This window comes from Serinus canaria, chromosome Z (genome assembly GCF_022539315.1).
Source record: "Serinus canaria isolate serCan28SL12 chromosome Z, serCan2020, whole genome shotgun sequence".
Classification (NCBI taxonomy): Eukaryota; Metazoa; Chordata; class Aves; order Passeriformes; family Fringillidae; genus Serinus; species Serinus canaria.
Window position 1 is genome coordinate 67,280,994 of NC_066343.1, and position 21,825 is coordinate 67,302,818.

The window sequence follows — 21,825 nt, forward strand, 5'->3', positions numbered from 1 at the left end:
CAGTTGCTGCCACAAAGGCTGCCCATCAAGGTCATCAAAAGCACCGGTCCCACACAGAGATGCCTAGCCAAGCCTTGTGCCAGCATTAGCATGCTGGCATCAGCAGTCAAAGCATGTCAGGGATTTCTGGTGCTGGCAGCACTGCAGGGCACTCCATCTACCAAGCAGGGTTTGCTGGAAGCTGTACCACTGCAAAAGAACAGAACCCAGGCCCTGGCACGGTGCCTTTTCTGTGGTATGAGAGGCAGCAAAACCCAGTGTGGGTCAGGAGAGGTTGCTCTAAGTGTATTCTTACAAGCTCCAGCCAGCATCCATCCCTGTGGAGTAGGGATGGCATAAGACCCTTCCTCCTCCTCCTCCCTTCGCACCAAAAAGCATCAAAAGGGCTGGGGCGTGCCAGTTAAGTGTGGGGTCTGGTGCAGTACTCTTGCCCTTTTGCTGGAGCCCACAGCAAGGATTCCTTCAGCACAAGCAGGCAGGATTCCTCGGGGATCTTGCAATCAGCTGCTGGGCTTTTCACCATCCCTCTTCCTATCCAGTTATTGACTGACGTTCACCCCTGGCTCCCAAACCCAGCGCCGACAGCCGCAGCTTGCCCGGCTTTCACTGCCATCTTGTCATACAAACAATTTATCACCCGCCAGTGAGTGCTGTTACAGGCGACAGACTCCAGTGTACATTAATTAACAGGAAATACTGAGAGAGGCATATACACATGCACAAATCTGTCTGAGAGGTTTCCTACAGCATCCACTGCGGACGCACCCACGTGCTGCCATGGTAAGCACAGGCTCTGGGAGCCACAGTAGATGTAGCCAGCAGCAGCCAGGCTCAAAACAAAGAAAAAGCAACATCAGGACAAAGAAAACCAGCTATGGAGGTGATTGAGTACCATGGTTTTATTCCTGAATAGTAAGAATCTATTCATCTTAAGGAGTTGAAATAAGGGTGGCGATTAGAGAACAGGAGAGCAAGCAAGCCACACCCCAGATGCTGAGAGTTTGGGGTAAAGGTGACACCACAGACACCTCCAAAGGGCTTGCACAATCTTTTGCAGCAGGAACAGCTAATGCTTTGCCTAGCCTTGCACTGGGGCTGAGGTGTTCTTGGTTCCTGTACCCTGCTTCCAAACCTTCCAAGGCTCCATCAAGGCAGGATAAGCCCTGTCTCCCATCAGGGCAGCAAATCCAGCAGCCTTACACATCCCAGACCACAGCTCAGCTGCAGTGAATGAATGCCTGCCAGAGCCTGAGCCCTCATGCTGTTGGGCCAACTAAAAATAAATGAGGTGTGGGTTCACAGAGAGTCAGCGTCAGGTTTTAGAAGTGCTGTGTCTCGCTGGTTTTGCTGCAGAAGCCAGGAACAGAGGATAAGGAAAAAGGGCTTCAGAGGGCAAGGAAAAAGTGTTTCAGAGGAATCTTCTGAAACTTGTCTGGCTTTTTGATTTGGGAAGAAAACCTAAAACCAGTTGGAAAGAAGATCTAAACATAATGTCAGAATCCAGCACTTCATCTTTTTCACAAGTGGGCTTTCACTTTCTTCTGTGAGACTATTTGCCAAGCACAACACAGAAACACAAGCTATTTGCTTTGATCCAAAACTATTTTTCACCAAAAAAGCCATTCATCTAAAATCTTTCTGACCAGCTCTGCTGCAGGAGAAGATATCTGCTCATGGCAGACCACGATTTATGCTTAAATGAGCATTTGTGACTAACGGACAGGCTAGATTCATAGTAAAATGCATCATCAATAAATCAGTCAATCACTTCTGCCCTCAGCTCAAGGCTGAAGTCTGGAGTAACTACTCAGCACTTTGTCAACCTTTCCTCCAGCAAAGTCTGGGTAAGAGACCTCAGGATTTAGCCTATTGATTGCTTAGTATTGTTTGTGATGCCCTGCATGCTTCAGACATGCTCCCTTCAAGCAAGATTAAATACCTGGCTTATGGCATTGGGATTCAATGGAAATTATCTTTTACAAGCATGGGAACAGACAAGTCAAATTGCCCTGTGCAATGGTCCATTGTGGTGCAGAGGTAGCCCCGAATCCCCTCTGTGCTGCCAGCAAGGGGGGAACACGTCAGTGCTGACTGTCCCTGGGGCTGGCATGGTGAGCCCCACAGCTGTAGCACATTTCTGCAAGTTAAATGCAATTTTGGCTGTAGCTCCAGAGCCTTTGAGGCTCCCAGCTCCGCCGGTAGTGTTTTGTTGCAAGAATAATAGAGTGACAGCTCCCCGGCAGCTTTGAGTAGCATCCCGAGCTCAAAGGCACCCTTAATACTTCTGCCAAACTCCAGCCGTCAGTTTTCACATTTGTTTGAAGTTAAGCTGATCTAACTTGGGTGAGTGGATGCAGACAGAGTCACTCAACCAAAGCCAAAGAATGCCTTGGACACTTCTCTGCCCAAGGGCTGGTACTTGTCCTCCACACACCATCAAGGATATTGAATGTACTGATACAGATGGAGATAAGTGACCATGCTGCCCCCCAAAAAGGGAAAGACTGGGATATTTGCACCCTCCACAACCATAAAGTAAGAAAATATAGCAATCATTTGCACAGCAAAACACCCCTTAATAACCCTCTGAACGCCATTGTCTCCCAGGAACCCCCACATCTCCCTGTAGACACCACCCTGGAGACAGGAAAATAAACCTTCAACAACTACAAACCTGCCATTTCTACAAGAAAAAAAAAAAGCCAAAAAAAAGAAGAAAGAAAAAAAAAAAAAAGGAAGCAGCCTGCAGAAAGGAAGGACCTGGCAATTTAGGGAGAGGGGGGAGAAAAAGAAAGTTAAACACAAAGGATTTACTGAATCCCAACCCAGACCACCAGCTGGTCTCCCATCCCCATGTCATGCCCATGTACCAGAGATGGCACACCGATTCCCAGGTTTCCCCCATATATCCCACTGCAAGGCAAACTGATTTCTGATGCTTGTCCCGCCTTCTTTTATTTCTGCCAGACCTCCCCCTCTCCTCTGGGTACTTTTCCTGCTGCCATTTGTTCCTGTCCTTTACAGCTCTGCCTGCTGTCACTCGCATAACCTTGCCTGTTTGGTAATTTGTGGCAATAAAGTGTCACTGTGGGGAAAAAATACAGCATCGCAGCAGCATATAAATCTCTGATCCATAAATTGTGCTGCTCCCCACCTGCATGCCCCTCCTTTTAGATATAAAGTGCAATGATTTGGGGCAAGAGAAAGAAAAAAGAGCCAGTAATATGTGATCTTACTGAAGGGCAGCACTGAGGTGTCCTCATTGGGGGCTATAATGAGTGCTGAGGGACTAGTGTGTGCTGTAAATTGCCCTGGAGACTTGGGCCCCAGTCCAGGCTTGCTGGAGCAATCCAGGGCTTAAAAAGAGTAATCTTGAAAGGGGAAATAATAAATTAAACATTGCTAAAGAGTGCAATCAGTGCTGCTGTCTACTTCCTCTTTGAACAACACCAGAGGTGCCGAGCACACAACACTGGGAGTGCCATGGCCATGGAAGGGATCCAGGTGTGTGCAGCTGAGACCCTTGCTCCTCTTCCCACCTAGATGTGGGATCCTACCCGTCCCCACCACAGCTGAACAGCTCCTCCAGTAGATCTCCACCTCCAGCCACTCTCTCTGGGCATCAAGGGGGACTACAAGGAGGTAGAGCTGCACTTCTCCCTTCCATCTGGTGCCACAGGTGCCCACTGTACACACATATGCCCTCCATGAGGCTGACAACAGTTCCCCATGTCTCAGCCAGGATTCAGTGGGGTAGCTACCACCCCAGGAAAATGCATCTCGTGTTTGTGGCCCCATGGCTTCCAGCTTTACTGGGCAGAGTACCAGGCATCCACCATCAAGGCCCTCCAGGAGCCATGAGACCCACAGCATCCATGACACCCTCTGAAATGGCTTTAGAAGAGGCCAGCCCTTTTTGCTGATGGTTATTTCTTTGAATTGGAATCCACAGCTTGCCTCCATCACACCCCTCATCTGCTGAATTATCAGCTTCATCACGCTGTAGATCAGCATCTTGGGCCATCTGTTAAATGTCACCTCCAGCACTGCTGCAGCCACTCTCCCAACCATGACCCCTGTGCCAGACCCAGCAGAATGTCCCACTCCTCCTCCCTTGGTTCTTGGCACATTGGGGTGTCACCCACCATCCATCACAGAACAGCAGGAAGACTTGCATTAAAGCCTTCCCCTGAAACTGACATATTTCTTGACATCTACAGCTCACCTGAGCAGCTAAGCCAACACTCCTGTGAATATAAACAAGCAGGAGGGAAAGTGCATTCACTAGACAGATAGCTTGGGGAAGTATCATCACCCACTGAAAGCCCATATGTGGTTTTGTAACAAAGGTATTTGCTTCCTGTCTTGCCCACTCATCAGAGGGATATACGAGCAGAGCTGAGCAGCGCCCTGGAGACAGACTAAAACCAAACCGTGCTCGGAGGGCTCCGCAGGAGCCGTGCAGGAGAACACATTATGGACACCCCAGGGAAGAGAAATCTCCTTTCTCTCAGCCTTGGGAATGGCACACAGCCAGGATCCATCATGCACCTATCCTGCACCTGATCCAGATTAAATAGATGCTAGTGAGTGTTAAATAAATGAATGAAGTCAGGTTTTGTTCCCCAAACCTGTCCGTATACAACAACATCCCTCCTGGAGCCACAATTCACTGAGGCCTAAAAAAGAGCACTTACTGTGAAATTCTCCAGCTCATTGCTGTGGTTTGGTGTGGGGCTTGGGTATAGGAGCACCTGCTCTGTGCCAGCATGGTCCTGCCAGCTGCCTGCCCAGGCAGCAAAGGGATCAGCAGCAGCCTGGGCTGTGGGAGCAGAGGCACAGCCAGCACGTCACACAGCACTTGAACCACATCAAGACATTGCCCATAGTTTTGGGAGCCCCAAGAGAAGTCACAGTGTTATTTAACTAAAGGAAGTTCAGCCAGGGCCACTGAAATATCCAGGGAAGCTGTTGAGGACACTGAGCCAGGTTCTTCACAGCAACCCATAGCAAGAAAGTGACAGTGGGCATATCTGAAACAAAAGGTTCCCACTGGATGCTAGGAGAAGATTTTCCCTCCTTTATCTAGGGTCAGAACCAAGAGAAAGCCAGCATAGCACCTTTAACAACAACACTCAGTGCTAAGCAGAATGAAGCCTTTGCTCTTCTCCCATTGCCAAATTCACGACAATTGTGACAGAGCAACGTATGGAAGGAAATTAAGGACAGGTCTGTGAAATGAGCACGAGCACTTCTTCACACCAGGAGCAGAATCTGGATTAGCTAATCCATTTCACATCACCCTTTCCACCATCCCCTCAAAAATCAAACACTCATGTAACATGTATGTGCACACACACTCCAAGACCTGAGACAACTTGGCCTGGGGAACCACTCCAAATATGCAGCTTGCATGACTGGTCCTGATTCAAATATCCTTGAAAGCTTTTCTTAAAGAAGGAAAACTCATGAGATACAACATGTCAGTGGCTACACCTTGCTGCTTGGGAGGTTTAGGATGAACAGTAGGAAAAAAATCTCTTTGCTGGGAGGGTGGCAGAGCTGAGAGCCAGGTACCCCAGGAGATGCTTAAGCCATGAACCCTCAGCTCAACAGCCACACCTTTCTGATGTGACATCCATAGCAGCTCTGCTCTGGAGCTCCAAAGTCTCTGTAGGTCTATGCAGATGCAAGAACTGAGGAATTATTGACCTTACCTTGGTCACCAACTCCAAGAAAAGATCTCTCAGCCACTTCATCCTTACTAGCTAAACATCAGGTCCCTTCTTGAAAGAAGGCAAGAGACCACCTAGAAGCTGTACTGCTTGGGGCTGTGCCTGGGGGGACACACCTCAGACACCTTCAGATCCTAACACTGCTAAGCACTCAAAAACTGCATAATCAAGTGACAGCAGCAAAGCTTTGGCAAGACATCTGTCCATCTATAAATAGAGCTTAACTGTGTGTCCTTATCACAGGGCTTTGATGTGTCTGGGGAGAATATTTTCTTCCCCTTCACCACCAAGTCCCAGGCAGCACAGATAATGGGCTTGAATCGATCCAGCTCAAGTATTGCTAAACTTCCTACCACTGTGGCAGCATGCCAGCCTCAAATAGGACAAGAGAACATGTGTCTGTTCAGAGCCAACCACAAGGAGCAGGCAGAAAATTGCTTTAGGCTTAAAAAAAAAAAAAAAAAAAAAGAGGTGCTTTTTGCAGATTTGTAGATCAATCTACAATGTATTTTAGAGGTTTAAGAAAGTCAATATAAACAAGATATATCATAGCTGCACAAGAAGCTGAGAAGTTGTATTTCTATTTATGCTGCTACTGGCAGTCCAGCTGCTGGCTCAATGTCCTGCTGCAGTCCTACACCACTACTTCTCCAGCAGGAAAGTTGAGGGAAGGGGCTCCTTCTGCAGCTGCAGTTCATCCCCCCCATTGGTTTTAGCAGGATAACTCAGCCCTGGGGCTGGCTGATATACCTGAAGTGTGTCACCACTGTCACCTTGTGCCCTGCTTGCAGCAGGAGGGCAAAGGATGACACAGGGGCTGGTGGCAGTGGCCGGGCTGACCTCCCACAAAGCGCAGCTTTTCTCCTTAGGCCTCTGCCCCGCAGGCTCAGCACACAAATTGGCTCAGCTCTCTGGGGATTCTCTGGGAGTGCTGAGACAATCCCTTGGCATTTGTTTCTCAAGCTGGTGGTGCTGCAGAACTGCATTGCCTGACCTCTACAAACTCATCCCCATGGATGTGACAGGTTGGTTCCTTCCCACAGACACATCTGCCACATACCCACCATTCCTCTTGAACCATCCTGGCATGAGTTGGGAGAGGCCTCGCACAGATGGCTCTGCCACCCCTCTGCCCCCCTCAACTCCACTGCCAGGCACTACCAAGCATATTCAGAATTTTTCTCTCCCTTTATCATTATAGTGAGTCACAGAACATGCCTTATCAAACCAGACCTAAAACATGTCTGTCTCTCCCCAGATGCAACATAATATGTCAGCCATTAAACATGCAATTATCCTGCATTTACAAATCCATGAGAGGCTGTCATCCTTTCATGGGCAGGAGTGCTCACATCCCTGAGGTGGAGCCTGTCCTAATGAGCCACCAGGAAGTGGATCCCACTGGAACTGACCACACCCATTTCCAAGTCTCCGTGAGGCACAAAACCCCATTTCCTGGCTTCCACCCTCTGCCTCAGAGGGTGAAGAATAAAGTGTGCATCTGGATGGGAAAGAGTTGGCTGTACACCCTTGGTCAACAGGAGGAAGTCCCAGGGCTCTGGGATGCCCAGCTCCTGACATCCTTCTGACCCAGAGCCCATCCAGGCATGGGAAAACAGGTCAGCCTGCAACAGTGGAAGCAGAAACCAGCTTCCTCTCCTTTCTTCACAGCTAAAACTTGTGCAAATGCCTGCCTTACATACCACCAAATCCTTTTGGAGCAAACTTGGGAGAGGCAGCCAGTGATGCAGGGCAGGGATCAGCAGCTGACGCAGCAAACCTGGCAGGAGTACCAGCCTGCTGATGCTTCTCCAATCCCTTTCCCATCTCTCTGCCAGGCTCAAGCTCCTCTAGCAGCACATCATCTGGGCTGGGCCCTTACTCATCTGCTGCCATGCACAAGCAGGCGTCAGGGGACGTATCATTGCACAAATCCGAGGAAGAAACAAGCAGCATTAACTGGCAGCAAGTGTGCATGGAGACCCCTCAAACTCTTTTTTCCCTTGCTCCCATCTGCTCTGCTCTGGGCCACTAAATCCAATTCAGCGGTGCTCAGAGCTTGTACCAAAGCTGCGACACATTTGTCAGATCCCTGACTAGACCCATGGCTAATTTTACAACGCTAATTTATCTCACCATATTATATCACTTTCATTTCATCCCCCCAGGATCCCATTACTGCCAGTGTACCTTGTAGCCAGCATGTAACAGTAATTGGTATTATTAGCGACGTACCCTGCTCGAGCTGCTCTATTTGCAGAGCTGCAAGGAGTCCCGTGGGTGGGCTGATCCACCTCGAGGATGGGAAGGGAAGGAGTCCTTGTTCCATGCTGCTCCACGGATGCCACCAAGGAGCAACGCCAAGGGCAGGGTTTTGCTGCTGCAGAGCACCTCTGCATGCCCAGACCCCAGCTCAGTCCCCAGTGTGGCTCCATCAGGTGTTGCCCACCCCTGGGGTCCTTAGCCTTGACCTTTTAACTCCAGGGCAAACAATCAACCATGCACACAGGGAGCATTTCTGTCCTTGCTTGTGGCTCAAAGGATAAAGGACTCTGCTTATCCAGGGTTGAAGGGCCTGCAAAACAACTCTGGGAAGCATGGTGCAGGGGTAGAAGGCAGGGAAGGGGCACAGGGAAAATTCATAATTCATGCTATTTTAGTCACCAGTTTCTCCTCTTTGGTGGAGAATATTGCTTTCTAGGATCAACATAATTAAAGCCATGCAGTTTTAGCTAAGTGAGAGGCTGCACTAGTCAAACAGTGACAATTCCCACTTAAGACGTCCTTGTCTGGCATTTAGAGACTTGTTAAATTTTAATTCATCACTTTCATTTTTCAGGCACAGCACCAACAAGCGCTGGGCTTCCCCCGCACAGTTCTGCAGGGTCTGCATCCCCAGGTGGGGCAGTTCCATCTCCAGGCTCCTTCCCTGCTCCACAGTGGCTCAAAGAACATGATCCCAAACCCCTCCTCAAACAGCACTGCCTTACCACAGTCCATCCTGAGCACACATGTAACAGGCCTCAGAGGTGGGGCATCCTCTAGCCCATGGCTGTGGTCTCCTAAGGGGAGCATTCCTTTCCAAGCAAAGCCCTTGCCCCTCATCCCTGATGCTGCAGCCTGGCAGGGCAGGAAAGCAAAAAAAAAAAAAAAAAACACCCAGCAGACCTGAGAGCTTCAAGCTGAGCTTGTCTGCAAGATATGGCACCTCACCTTCCACCATATAGCTGGGCTGGGTGACACTTACCTGCTCCAGAGCGGTTCAGCCACAACATGGGACCTCTGTGACTGTGGCTGGACTGTGTACCTCTGGGCTGCCCAAGGGCTCTCAAGTGGGAGAGCTCTTTTTGGAGAAGTTGTCCATGGGCAGACCATAACATGGGATTTTCCAGGCTGTTCATCCATACTTGCCCCTAAATAACCATACTTGCCACATCCTAAGTAACCACTCTCAGCGTCTGCCCTCTTTGCATGGCAGCTAAAAGGCTGCTCACAAGCCAGAGCCAGGAGCAGCCGTTACCACACTTTAATAAACACCACCATCCTCACCAGAAGACACGTGTCCTGTGCTCCCACAAAGCACACCAACTCAGGACAAGCTGGGTGAGCAAGGTTTTTAGCCCACCTCTTACCTCTCCACCAGTCCAGAGTCCTTGGGGCGTCCCCAACTTCTCATAAACGCCTGGGCAATTCTTCTGGCTGCTCGTCCAACCCTCACTGCTCAGATCTGGGATTCTCTTCAACAAAACAGAAGAGACAACCTGTCAGGTTACCAGGTGAAACTCTGCCATTGCTTCAGGTTCAGCAAACAACCAAGGAAGGGGGCATCTGTTTCCCAGTCCTGACAGCTGGGGGTAACCGGTGCAAACACAAACCCAGTTAAAACGAGAGCCCTCCCACAAGAGCATCACAGTCCAGCCCCAAAGCACGTATTTGCTTAATTATTTCGATTCAAAGACACGAAATGGGAGAGGGGAAAAAAGACCCCTGCAGCGTAGGGCATCTCTGATCTTCTTTAAAGACAGAAAGGAATGCTCCCCAGACAGAACAGCACAGCAACACCACACTGTCAGCCCAGCACCAAGGCATTCACCCATGAGGTCTTGTGCTGCCTTAGCCCTGATCCTGAAGAGCCTCACACATGTATTAAAGGGTGCAGGGAGAGGCCAGTCTGACTGAACCCAAGAGTGTGGAGAGGAAAACATGCCTGTATGGCTTTGCAGCACAGACACCGAGGACTGGAAACAGGAGGAGGACTTTCTGTGCTAGGTCTGACATGCTGTCTGGTGAGATGGCGTCAGAGGCACTGGTGTAACCAGTGGTGCCCTCCCTTACAGCAGGAAATGCGCTTTTTGTGTTAGACAAACAAATTATCAGTCGAGATCTGTGCTCATTATCAAGCTCTTGTGGCTGAGGTTGTGTTCCTCCCCCTACTTCTTTTAAAATGCTTTGAAGAGGAAAAAAAAAAAGTCTTATGGTTCTGCATTATTAAAAATGAAAAATAGGAGCCAAAACCCACTGGCAAGAGAAAAGTCTGGGACTCACTCCTGCAGAGATTCTTTCCCAAGGGTGACAGTGACTGCAAGCCTGGAACACCACAGGCTTTAATTAGCACCCAACCCTCAGCTGATGAGCTTTGCCAGAGTTCCTCCCAGGACCTCATGCAAAGCCTGGACAAACCACTGGGAGGATGCTGCAGAAACCCAAACTACAACACCCCCCTCTACCTCTCGCCTGTCTACAAAACCTAAATAAATAAATGACCACCCCCCGAAACTACACTATGTGCCTGATGGCGAAACACTCATTTGCAAAGTGCTTGGAAATAATTACATAATTTTCCCCGAGTTTGCAAGGAGGGAAGCTGACTGTTTGTCATGCCGGCAGCTGCGGTGTGCCGCAATTTATCACACTTGTCAGGTGTCAGCCACCAAGAAATTCAACTCCAGCTGCCCCAAGCTCAGCACTCACAATGCCCCATCATTCAAAACCTGCTCTGCCAGGCATCCCAGAGCTGAGGAGTGACTGGCAAGAAGGGGAGAGGGCTGCTCCCCACCAAGCCTCCTCTCACTCTGCAATGCAAATGTAACTCTTTGGTTATTTTTTGGAAGCATTTTTGGTTGGGCGTGTTGGGTTTTTTCCCTACCCACAGATGAAGTGGATCAAGAAAGGAGACCAGGCTACAGCAAGAGATGAGGCTCATTTATCATTACCTGCCAGAGACCCTCCTAGGCTCTAATTCCAGTTTGGCAGAGACCTGAGAAAGACTGAGCTTAGCTATGAGTACCCTGAGGGAGACAGCACATTATTGTGGGTACAAAGTGCAAAATCCCAGTGCCTTTTCTGAGAGACATCTCTGGAACCTGCGGAAAGGACTGACATTCTCTGCCACCTCTGTGCCCTGTGCTGAGCCAGATGAGCCAGCCCTGCCACAGGTCCAGCAGCCCAGCTTTCCACACGGAAATCAAAGCATGACTTGCTTTTGTAGAGGCTTCAAGTTGAGGTCAAACCGGATTTTGGAGGAACTCAGCCTGTCCAAAACAGGTCACCAGCTGAAAGACCTGACTTGGGGCATGAGTTCTGCTGAGCCAGAGAGAAGACCTGTGAGCTGTGCTTCCCCATAATAATGGGACAGCCTTGGTCAGGTGGGCTCACACAAGGAGCAAATATCCTCAGCCACAGAGCAGGCACAAGTCCTGGGTCAGGTTTTTGCAGGAGGGCTTGCATCAGTGCTGAGCTCACCCTGCATCACCAGGACATCAGCAATGCCATGGTCATGGCACATCATCAATGTGACACCTATTTTACAGGGCCTGTCTGGGCTGCCCCACAGAAATTCTCCTGCTTTGGCCATTTCTGTAGCAACAAGCTGACTTAAGAGAAACCTGCCTGCAAAAGCACTAACTTTTTAAACAGGTCCTTGCAAAATGCTGGAGGAAGCCCAGCACTATGGCATGCTGCATGTCCCACATGATGCATCCGCATGGCACAGCAAGGTCTAATGGATAACTGAACCACTTGCTTAATGGAAAAAAAAAATTCCAAACACACATCATTTGCCAAAAATCTTTCTCTCCAGCACAAACTGGGGCTACGCTGGTCAGGGATCCACGAATTTTACTTGCACCAACAGAAGGGGCCCAGCATTTCCCAGCAGCCCTGGGGAAATGCTGGGAAATCCCTGCAGGAGCTGGGGGCTCGGGTTTTGCAGAGCAGCTCCTGCTGCGGGGCGCTCCCCGCACACGCCGTGGGTGACACACCCACACAGCCCGCGATTCACAGCCTCGCCACTTGGCGCGGGGATGGCGGATTTCTGTGGCGTCAGCAACAAGCAGAACCCTGATGCCTGGCTCAAAACCTTCCCCAAAGCTGTCAGGCCCAGTCTCACAGCACAAAGATACTGGAATTTCTTCAGCGCGACTGCAAGAATCTTTCTGGGTTTTTTTTTAAATTTTATTTTTAACTGTGGATAAACTAATGTCTTCCCCCCGCCAACCCTGTTCTGAGAGCAGCTTAAAACTCTCTTTGCTAAAATTTTCCAAAAAAATTCAGCCGGAGGCAGAGACATGTGAAGTTTCAGTCCAAATGGTTAAAGGCTGGCATAGTTTCAAGCAACTGAAGACAGGGGCTTATAATCAGAAGTGTCAGGCAGCCTTAATTATATTATTTCCTGAAGGAAATAGTTTTCCCTGCTGAAGTCCAGGAGTTATTAAAAAAAGTTGACCTCACTGGAACCAATCAAGATGGAGACAAGAAGCCTGTGATGGATTCTTAAGGCAGGCGTGTTCATGCGTCTGTATTTTCAGGGGTCCAGGAGTTTAGGACAGGTACTCCCAGACAAGCCTGGCTTTGCATCAGCTGAGAGCCAGGACCCAGGATGCAGAGCCCCCTCCCATCCATCCTCATGGGTGCCCTGGGCAGGGGCACGTGGGAGCTCCATGCATCCAGGGAGGGTGCTTGCCTGTGCCCAGATCGATTGCCTCGCCAAGGCGAGCGAGGAAAAACAGCCGGATGCTTTGTAGCTGTCAGGAGCACACAGGCTTTTTGTCCGTGTCTTCCTCTGTGCCCATAAATAAAAGTGACAGCAACTTTATTTAGGACTTCTTCCAGTTAAGAGGGGATGGAAGAAAAGTGGAAAATTAAATCGTAGCTCAGCAGAGGCAGAGGGGGAAGGTCCTGGAGGCACAGCTCAGGCTGTGCCACTGCTGCAGCAGCCTGGGGTGGTGGCAGGCAGCACTCACTCTCCAAAATCAGCACCTCCTCATCCCTATCAGTGCACCCCTTTTCTCTGCCCTTCCAGACCCAGAAATCCCAATCCCAACCCCAATCCCACACTGCAGCCTCTGCCTTCTGCTGCCCATCCACTCCCCAATGCACGCTGAGAGGTTCAAGCATCTGGAGTGAGTTGAGGTGGAATAACCATGTCTCCTTATGTACTAAAAGAGATTGAAGCAACCCCCAAATAATCCAGAGGAGAAAGTCACCTCTTCCCTGATTGTGTACAAAGGTTGTAGCACCAACAGCTGCCCTAAAAGGCAGCTCAGCCCTGTGCAGCTCACCAGCATGGCTGAGCAGGGAGTGCAGCATCTCCACTAGCATCCACTACCTCAGAAAGTCCTGTCTGTTTGGCTATAACCTCCAAGGAGTATTTTGCAACTGGGGAAAGACCCCTTTTCTACAAAAAGCATTTGAAGAGACTCAAAGAGCAGGAGGGGAGGGAAAGCTGCTCTGCAAGAGGGCTGAGCACCCTGCAGACTCAGCCCTGGCAATGCCCCAGCATGAGGGAGCACAGCCAGGGTTTGAGCATCCCAGTCTGGTCTCCCCCAGCTCCCTGCAGCCTCTCCCAGCACACAGCACCTCCTGTCTCACAACGGTATTGCAACACTCTGATAACACAAGCTTTGTTTCAGCCTTCATCCTGCTTGCACCAGTGCTGAGACAGAGCTATGCCACAATCCAAAATCCAGTTCCATGGGGACTGTATGATTGTGCCAGTTCCCAGGTGCTCAGGGCCTTGACTGCAGCTTGTCTGGAGTTGTGCCCTGCACTTGCACACAGGCACAAAAACTCAGGGCAGGTGTGAAGAAAAAGAACTCCCTCCCATCCCGGGACGAGCCCACCCCATGCAGAAAGGTTTAGGGTGAAAGTTGTGTGCAGGTCCCGTGGGAGAGAGGCTGCCAGTGACCTCATGGGTTTCTTCCACTGCTGCCCTCTCTGCTGCCATGAGTCAGAGATTAATGACAGGCCATTTGTCAGCACTGGTGGCATCATTGCCAATCTCATTTCTGAGCAGACATCTGACCTTGCTTGCCTCCCCGAGACCCATGTTACCGCATGGCTCCAGCAGCCTCCTGACAGCTCCCCGGGGAAGCAACACAAGGCAGGGAACTGGGCTGTGGCACATTGATCCTGAGTCAGGATGCACAGACAAACAGTTCAGGATGAGCAGTGAGTGTTTGTCAGCTTGCCCCACTGCCCTACCCTCCTCCCAGCTGGCACCCAAGAAAGGGTTTCTCTTACCAAGCACTGGGCTAGGTTATGGAGAAAGGAGATCTGTGTCCAAAGATGAGGGCATAGGCAAAGCAAGCCTTGCCTGAAACTCTGGAAGGAAGGGGAAAGAGGGTGTGGGGGACATATGGTCTTTTCCCCAAGCCTGCAGTATCTGTGTCTCTGCCCACACTACTCAGCCAGCTGAAGGCATCCATGTGCAGTTCCAGCTGTGGCAACCAGACCTTCTCCACAGTCAGCTGTGACCCAGGCTGAATCTCAAACCAGATCTCACTCAATGAAGAGACCAGGTAAAATCCAGACACAGTTCCATCCTGCATTCCTGGGCAGGACTCGCACCCATGTCCTGAGGCACAGATGACCTATGCCACAGGGTCCAGCACTCCTCTGCCCCAACCCAGACCATGTGGCCACTGTACAAGTCCACTATGTGCTTGTCACATGGTCACCACACACAGTCCTGGTCCTCACAGAGAGGGAGTAGAGGCACAGGGGAAGGGGAACAAAGCATCTTCTGCAACATGGCATTCCAAGCACACCAAGGCTTTTCAGCTTGGGAAGAAGGAGGAGGCAGGGCTTACTCAGCTACAGGACCTTGGGCTAGGCAGACTGTTTTGGCCAAAACAATAATGTCCATGTTTAATGCTCCCTATTAAACAACAGAAAACAAATTATTTCTAGAGGAGCAGAGAATATTCGAGAGCAGGTCTTCTGACAAGTGCTGGTCCTGATGCAAGCTTTGCCTACACAAACCCTCAGCCTTAGACAGCCAGATGCATCCCCACCAGGAGGGATGAGACAACACCAACACAGCTCTTCTTCTGTGCCAAGTCAAGCCAGTCCCAGCTCTCATGCTTCTCAGAAGGAGAACAAATTAAAATGATGTGGGACTGGGAAAAGACCCACTTGGTTAAGATGAAGAAATCAGTGCCATTAAACGTCATTACAATAATATGCCCAGAAAGCTTCATAAAAGGAGATACCATATGATTGAATGCTCTCCAGACCCTCATTTTACACAGACCCAAAACATCAGCCCAGAGCCTCTTTTAACAGCCAACTCTCACAACAATCAGGTTTTAGGTTTTGTTTTGTGATGTGTTGTTTTTTTTTTCCTGAGGAGCTTTTGGATCTGCAATTGAAACTACAATTCCTTTAGTTCCTGGAGGGGGGAGAAAATAAAAATCATTTTTCATTAAGGTGAAGCAAATGGCATTTTTGCTTGTCAAAAATATTTGACACAACTCTGACAGACTCGACCAGACATATAAATAAAAGATTTAAATCCTTCAGCTTCATAACTTAAGAAAAACCTGCTGTCAGTCCAGTGCTAGTACAAACTCTCTCCTACAGGTCACTTTCCCTGGGGGTTGCCAGCACCACCCTGGCACTGATGCTGGGATAGAAGGCAGCCACACCAGCCTTTTCAGGCAAGAAAAACCCCACCAGCCTGTGTTATCCCTCTGCTCTCTGAGAGACAGGATCAGCCTCCCCAGGCTCAAGCAGCACACAGCCAGCTCCAGCAGCAGGGAGGTGAGCAGCATCGATCCCTTCCCTCTCCTGCCACCATCTGTATCTGATAGCAGCATCGACCCAGCAGCACTGGATGCTGTATTTCCTCGGCCACCTGGGCTGTGCACCAGCCGCCTTCCCCATCCGTCGTGTCAGCGAGGCGGCCACAGATGCCGTGACAAGACACAGAGTGGTGTAGGAGCCCATTTCTAAATCCTTCTATCCTATTCAAGCCAGGGAGGCTTATGTGTATGGATTTATACTGTTTGCCCCAATATTTAGCTACTGAGCTGACTAATCTGTGTGCTAGAAAAATCACGGTGGCTCAGAGGCTGAGCAATCTTCATCATTCATCATTTAGATTAGCTATTGTTTTAATCCTCTTTAAACTACTGTATAATACATAAGGGAATGGATGTCCTAAATGCTCAGGATATGCAGAAAAACCCAGGCTGAAGCTCAGAAACTTGGGCAGAAGTGAGAATGACAAATCCTATCAAGCCACAGAAGGAAAAAGAAACTTGTTGCAACCCCTGACAGATGGTTTAACTTCTTCTTGCTCTCTCCACCCCACCAGCCTTTAATTATTTCCTAGACAGCTTCCCAATTACTTCCCAGGCAGCTTCCTAAACCTCTTCTGTCCTCTCCCTTCATACAGCCCCATGATGAACTGTGGGCCAAAACCTGCAGCAGCCCATGCCATGTGGACTTGCTGCTTCCCCAAGGATTTGCAGCCCTGTGCCCCGGGACTTGGAACATCCCACTCCAGCCTCGGCTGTGGCTGTGCTGTCCTCAGAAGGGCAATGGCTCTGCCCAGCCCAGTGCCACGCTTTGGGCCATGTCTGGCCAACAGGCAGGCTCAGGTCAAGGATTAAAGCCGTGCTTGGCTGTCCAGGATCGTGCCATGCATTGCTGCAGTGCCCAGACAGAGAATGAGCAAAACCAGGTTTCTTCATGGAAACAGCGAAGAGTTCAGGGGCAGAGGGAGGGACAGCAACAAGGCAGTGGCAAACAAGGCTTTAGTTCACTGCCTGCCGGAGCTGAGGGAGCTAATAAACAGACAGATGAGCTAAATTGTCTTCTGAACCTCTGTATCAGTATTCACATTACAGAGCCTGCTTCCAGCAATTCCAGCGTATTAATAATAAATGCTACATAATTACAGCAGACTTGCTTTGTCCTCTCTTTCTGTTTACTGTCAATGTCTCTTTAACCCTTTGCAGTCCACAGCTGGCTCTCCACTGGCACCAGACCCTCCACAGGTGGCACAGCCGTGGCATCACTGATGGGTGTCTCTCCCAGCTCCCTCCTGGGCTGGTCAGCGTGCAAGGGGAGGGGAAGAAAAGCTCAGGTGCTGATACCACTCAGAAGGGATCACTTTTTACCTGTCAAAGCCCTGACAATCTTGCTGCAGGGCATGAAAAGGGTGTGTTTGAGGCCTCAGGAGCACCCCCAGGCTGGGATGAGCTGTGCACTGTGCAAAGAGCGTCTCCAACACACAGAGGTGTAACAAGTCACCAAGAGCCCCTTAACAGCAAAGAGGGTTTATGGCCTCTCCTGGTTTTGATCCCCTCCAGACTTGCAGCTGGATCTGCCTCCCCCACACACATGATTTTGGGGTATCTCTACCCCAGCCTACCGGGACCCTTACTGCTGCACCAATGGCCCTTGGGCTGTCAGTGCTGACACCCACCTGGGATGCAAACACTCTGCTGGGAGCTAGGCTCTGGAGCAATCCCTGCAGGACATATTCCTGTAGGGACACCGAGGAGATGACCCACACAGGTGCCAACTCTGACACCCAGGCAGGGAAGAGCAAAGGTTTTGGATAATCAAGTTGAAACCAAACACCTCCTGTGTTTGAGCAGTGGCCACATCCCCCATTCTCAGCAGCACCACAGCCACACAGCTGCTCTTCCCAAGTCTCCTTCCTCACAGGCAAGCTGTGCCAAAATGCCTGCCCTGTCTCATCATTTCATGAGCTGGTCCAAATGAGAGTTAAAGACCCTCTGGCACTCTTCCCCTGAATTTTCAAAGTATTTAATCCAATGTAGCTGCAAACTGAACTCTGGAGCCTGCTTTACTTCCCACAGGACCTTTGCTAAGTATTTCTTCCTCAGTTGCGAGCAAAAAGCCCCAAAACTCTGAAGAAAGGCCCACATTAACAGTGCAATAGCAGTTTTTATCTGAGCACAGGTTTAATTTGCACCTTTCAGGCTAGCTGTCTCTTTTCCAGCCTTGCAGGGAGGCTGCCATGGCTCCTAACATGGCTTCAATAAGAGAACAAATACCTCAAATGGGATTTCTGGAAGAAACCAGCATGGAAAACAAAGTATGCCTGCCTTTCAGTGCAAATTAACTCAGCTTCTGACCTGACTGCAGACCTTTCCAGACAGGAGACCCACTGGACAGCAAATGAATGCCAAACAACTCAGATGCAAATCTCTCCCTGCACAGAGAGCCTCAAATGCTAAGGGAACACTTGGCTCAAACAGCTGGGCACTGAAAAGCCTTGGAATGGAAAAACACAAACAACCCAAACCCAGTTACATCACTCACACAGGGAAGGTTAGGCTGGAATGACATAAGAACATCTATCCCTCAGACACCCTGTCTCCCACTCCACCTGGGACATGCAGAGCATCCCCCAGTGCTGACATCCTGCCATCGTTTTCCAGTGGTTCCCACAGCTGCACACATCCTCTTTGCATTTTCTCCTCTGCCATCTCTCCTCTGCCAGGTGAAGCACAGAAGATTTTTTTTTTCTCCCTGTACACAGACGCTTTTTTGATATCTCAAAGAATAAAACAGCAACTGATCATTCAGGAATAATCACTAAAGAAACAGGAAGACAGCACTTCTATCCTAAAATGAGAAAGTGGGAGGTAGAGATGGGAGCAAGACACAAAGGCAGGAGTCCTCTCTACCACTTACATGGAGCATGCATGCCAGAAAAGGATGGAGCAGAATGGGGATTGGGAAGGAATGGGATCATCATCATTACATCCAGCTCTTCCTTGGAGGACAGTACCAGGAAGACTACTTGGAGAGCAACATTACAGTTAAACAGTAATGTTTAATACAGTTATACACTTTATACACAGTTAAAGCCAGCAGCTCCCCAGGGCACAAGGAAGGGCAAGTTCATTCTGCTGGGTGGCCTTGGGTTGATTGTGTCTCTGCTGTCTCTTCACTCACTGCCTCTGCTGGCAAGCAGCTCCAGCTCCTACACGGCAGGGACCCGTGCAAAGGGCGCTCTGCAGGCTGGAGAACCCTCACACCGTCACAGGATGGTACAGCCAGCAAAGCAGCCATCCATATGGACAGGAAGGGGAACCCACAAAGACCTGCAAGGAAGATGACATATGTCAGCCCCAGAAAGGAAGATCCCGAGCTGGACTGGGGCACTGTGCTGCTGGAGGAGCTCCCACTCGCAGTGGGAAGCCATGGCCCTGCCAGCCCCTCGCAGCACTCGCCAGACACACGGGCAGCCCCGTGTGGGCAGCACGGCCGAGGTGGCTGCCACAGAAGGATTACAAGGGTGGAAGTGCCTGGACTGATCCCTGCTCAGTGATCAACATTTACCCCAGGGTTATCAGCCAGCACTCATAGATGCAAATACAGAAAAGCATTACTGTTCTGAGGTTCCAGACTCATCTCCAGGACAGCCTGCATCCCAAATCCCTGCCAGGGCTGTTTCCCCACTTTCTAACACCACCCATGTCCTAACCCACCCCCCAAATCTCAGGATGCTCAGCAGTTGATGACAGCACGTCGCAGGCTGGGTGACCCTCCTGTACCAGCCCCCTCCGAAAGCCATTTAGAAAAGAGACAGAAAGTTATTAATTACAAATTAAGCTGCTAATTGATACTAAGCTCTGTTAGCTCTAGGGGAAACAGAGGCAGAGCTGTGCCCCTCACACCACGGTTCACTGGCTGCACGTGCAGTATGAGGGGCCTGAGCTCCCCAAGAGAGCTGCTGAGGGCACAGTCACACCACTTCCAGCTTGAGCTGCATGCCGAAGCCCAGAGATCTCAAATGCTGCACTTCCTCCATCCCTGACCTGCCTCCAAGCACTGTGACCACCAAAGGTTTGAACACCCTCTCCTGGCTGACAGTCAGACCCCAGACTAACACCCACAAGTGCCAGTGATTGCCTCCATCAGACTTTTTCTGTAACACAGCACTTAGGAGTGACAGCCCCAAGGTTCACCCCAAATAAAGATTTCCTGTCTTGGAGGGGATGAGCAGTTTACCTATCACCACAGCCCAGCAGCAAATCAAGGTCTGTACAAAAAAACCCAGGTTTTTCTGGTCCTGTGTAGACTCCTGCTTCTTGCAGGGAATAAGGAGATGAAGCCATGCAAGAAACAGCCCATGCCAGGCAGGAAGGATCATGCCATCTGAAATCCTAGATCTTATGAAATCCCTCCTGCCAAAAGTTCCTCAGCTCTGCCTTCTAAAAACCTAAGGACACAGTGAAGAATTACCTCCCCTCTTAATAGGTAACAAGTAATAAGTAATAAAACAATAACATTAGTAAATAGTGAATAGGAGGCAGTAAAGTTCTAAAGTATTTCCCCTTTTCCCCAGTTTTGAAGCACATGGGAAATAAATTTTTCTCTTGCAAGAGAAGCTCAGCACTTGCCCACCTTGGGCAGCCCTGCCTTGTCCAGGTGCTCTGCTGGAGCAGGACCAGTTCTGCTGGGTTTGGCAATTGAGCAGCTGATGCCAAGGGTTCCATCCATCCACTCCTGCACTGCCCTTCTCCTCTGGCAGCTCAATTAAGCCTAACGAATTACATCCAGCACAAGTCATGAGCAAACACAGGAAGACTTGGCGGCCGCAATGCTGTGCAAGCAGAAGGTGAATAAATAAAATTGACTCAAGTTGATAGAAGATGCCAGTTCAGTGGTAGAGAATCTGTAGTGAAGCATCTGTTTGGGTGACTTTGGCCCAAAAGGGGACAAAACAAAAATGACACAAAAAGCAAGTTTTACTTTTAAATGGAAAAAACTCCAGAGAAGTTTTATATTATTTCAAAATTAAATTTTAGATTTAAAAATAAAAAAAGAGTATTTGTAGTTACCAGAATGGATTTAGGATCTGAGCTATAGAATATTGTAGCCTGACTCAGATCTCAACTCAGTGCCATGCAGGGAGCATGAGACCAGCCATTTCAGGTACAGAGGCTCTGAAGGTCAGGGCTGAGCATCTCAAAGATGGGACTTTTCCCCATCTCCTATTCCTGTTTCAGTGTTTGATATGGGGACAAGATGATTCTCAATGCCTGACTGGCTGATCCCAAACTGGGCTGTGGTCTGTGCCCTGTCCCTTGGTGCTCACAAAAAACCCTCCACCTCCTGCCTCTCCATACCCATCAAGGAGTTTGAGATTGTCAAGATGCCCCTCAACATCCTGCTTCACCTTCCCTTCCCGGGCTGCACAGACCCTCTGCTCCCAACATCTCCAACTTCATTCTTCTCCACAAACCCTCCAAGTTCCCCAGCTCAAAACCACCCCAAGGAGTTTTGACATCTCATTCCCCCAGGAGATGGTGGTGAGGAAATCTGCAAACCAAGACAGCTTCCTAACAGATAAGAAACCCCTCCCAAACCTGGTTGTATCCAGTTGTAAACAACTGCCACAGCTTTCCCTTCAAAAAACAAAGAGCCCTGTTCCATGGTGGCACAAACAGTTGCCTTTTCAAGACAGTTTCCCTCCTCCCCTCCCCTTCCCTTCCGCGTTCAATTTGAAGTCAATTACAGGAAGGTTAATGGGGCAGAGAGGATGCCAGTTGGCTGGGTAATGATGTCAAAGCACCTGGCATTGCCTGGGCAACAGCTAGGCAGCGGGGATGCAAATGAAGGCACAGGATTGCACTTGGTCCCTCAGACCGAGCTGATGCAATTGAGCGTATCAGCATTAATGAACATGGAAATAACGAGAGAGCACCCAGAGAAACAAGACACTGATGGGAGGTGGGGGCTGTGCCCACAGCAGGGAGGTATGGTGACGGGCACCATGTTCTGGCTGTCCATGGGAGCAGCTTCCACAGCGCTGACATTC

At 49.8% G+C, this 21,825-nt stretch overlaps 1 protein-coding gene across 2 annotated transcripts in view; it reads right to left on the bottom strand.

The window, feature by feature from the left end:
- CNTFR (ciliary neurotrophic factor receptor) overlaps positions 1 to 21,825 on the bottom strand; it is a 201,518-nt gene that overhangs the window by 139,383 nt on the left and 40,310 nt on the right. For both annotated transcript variants that reach the window (XM_050987314.1, XM_050987315.1), the window contains one exon: positions 9,368 to 9,472. In XM_050987314.1, the coding sequence (XP_050843271.1) occupies positions 9,368 to 9,472 (105 nt within the window). The remainder of the gene's footprint in view (positions 1 to 9,367; positions 9,473 to 21,825) is intronic.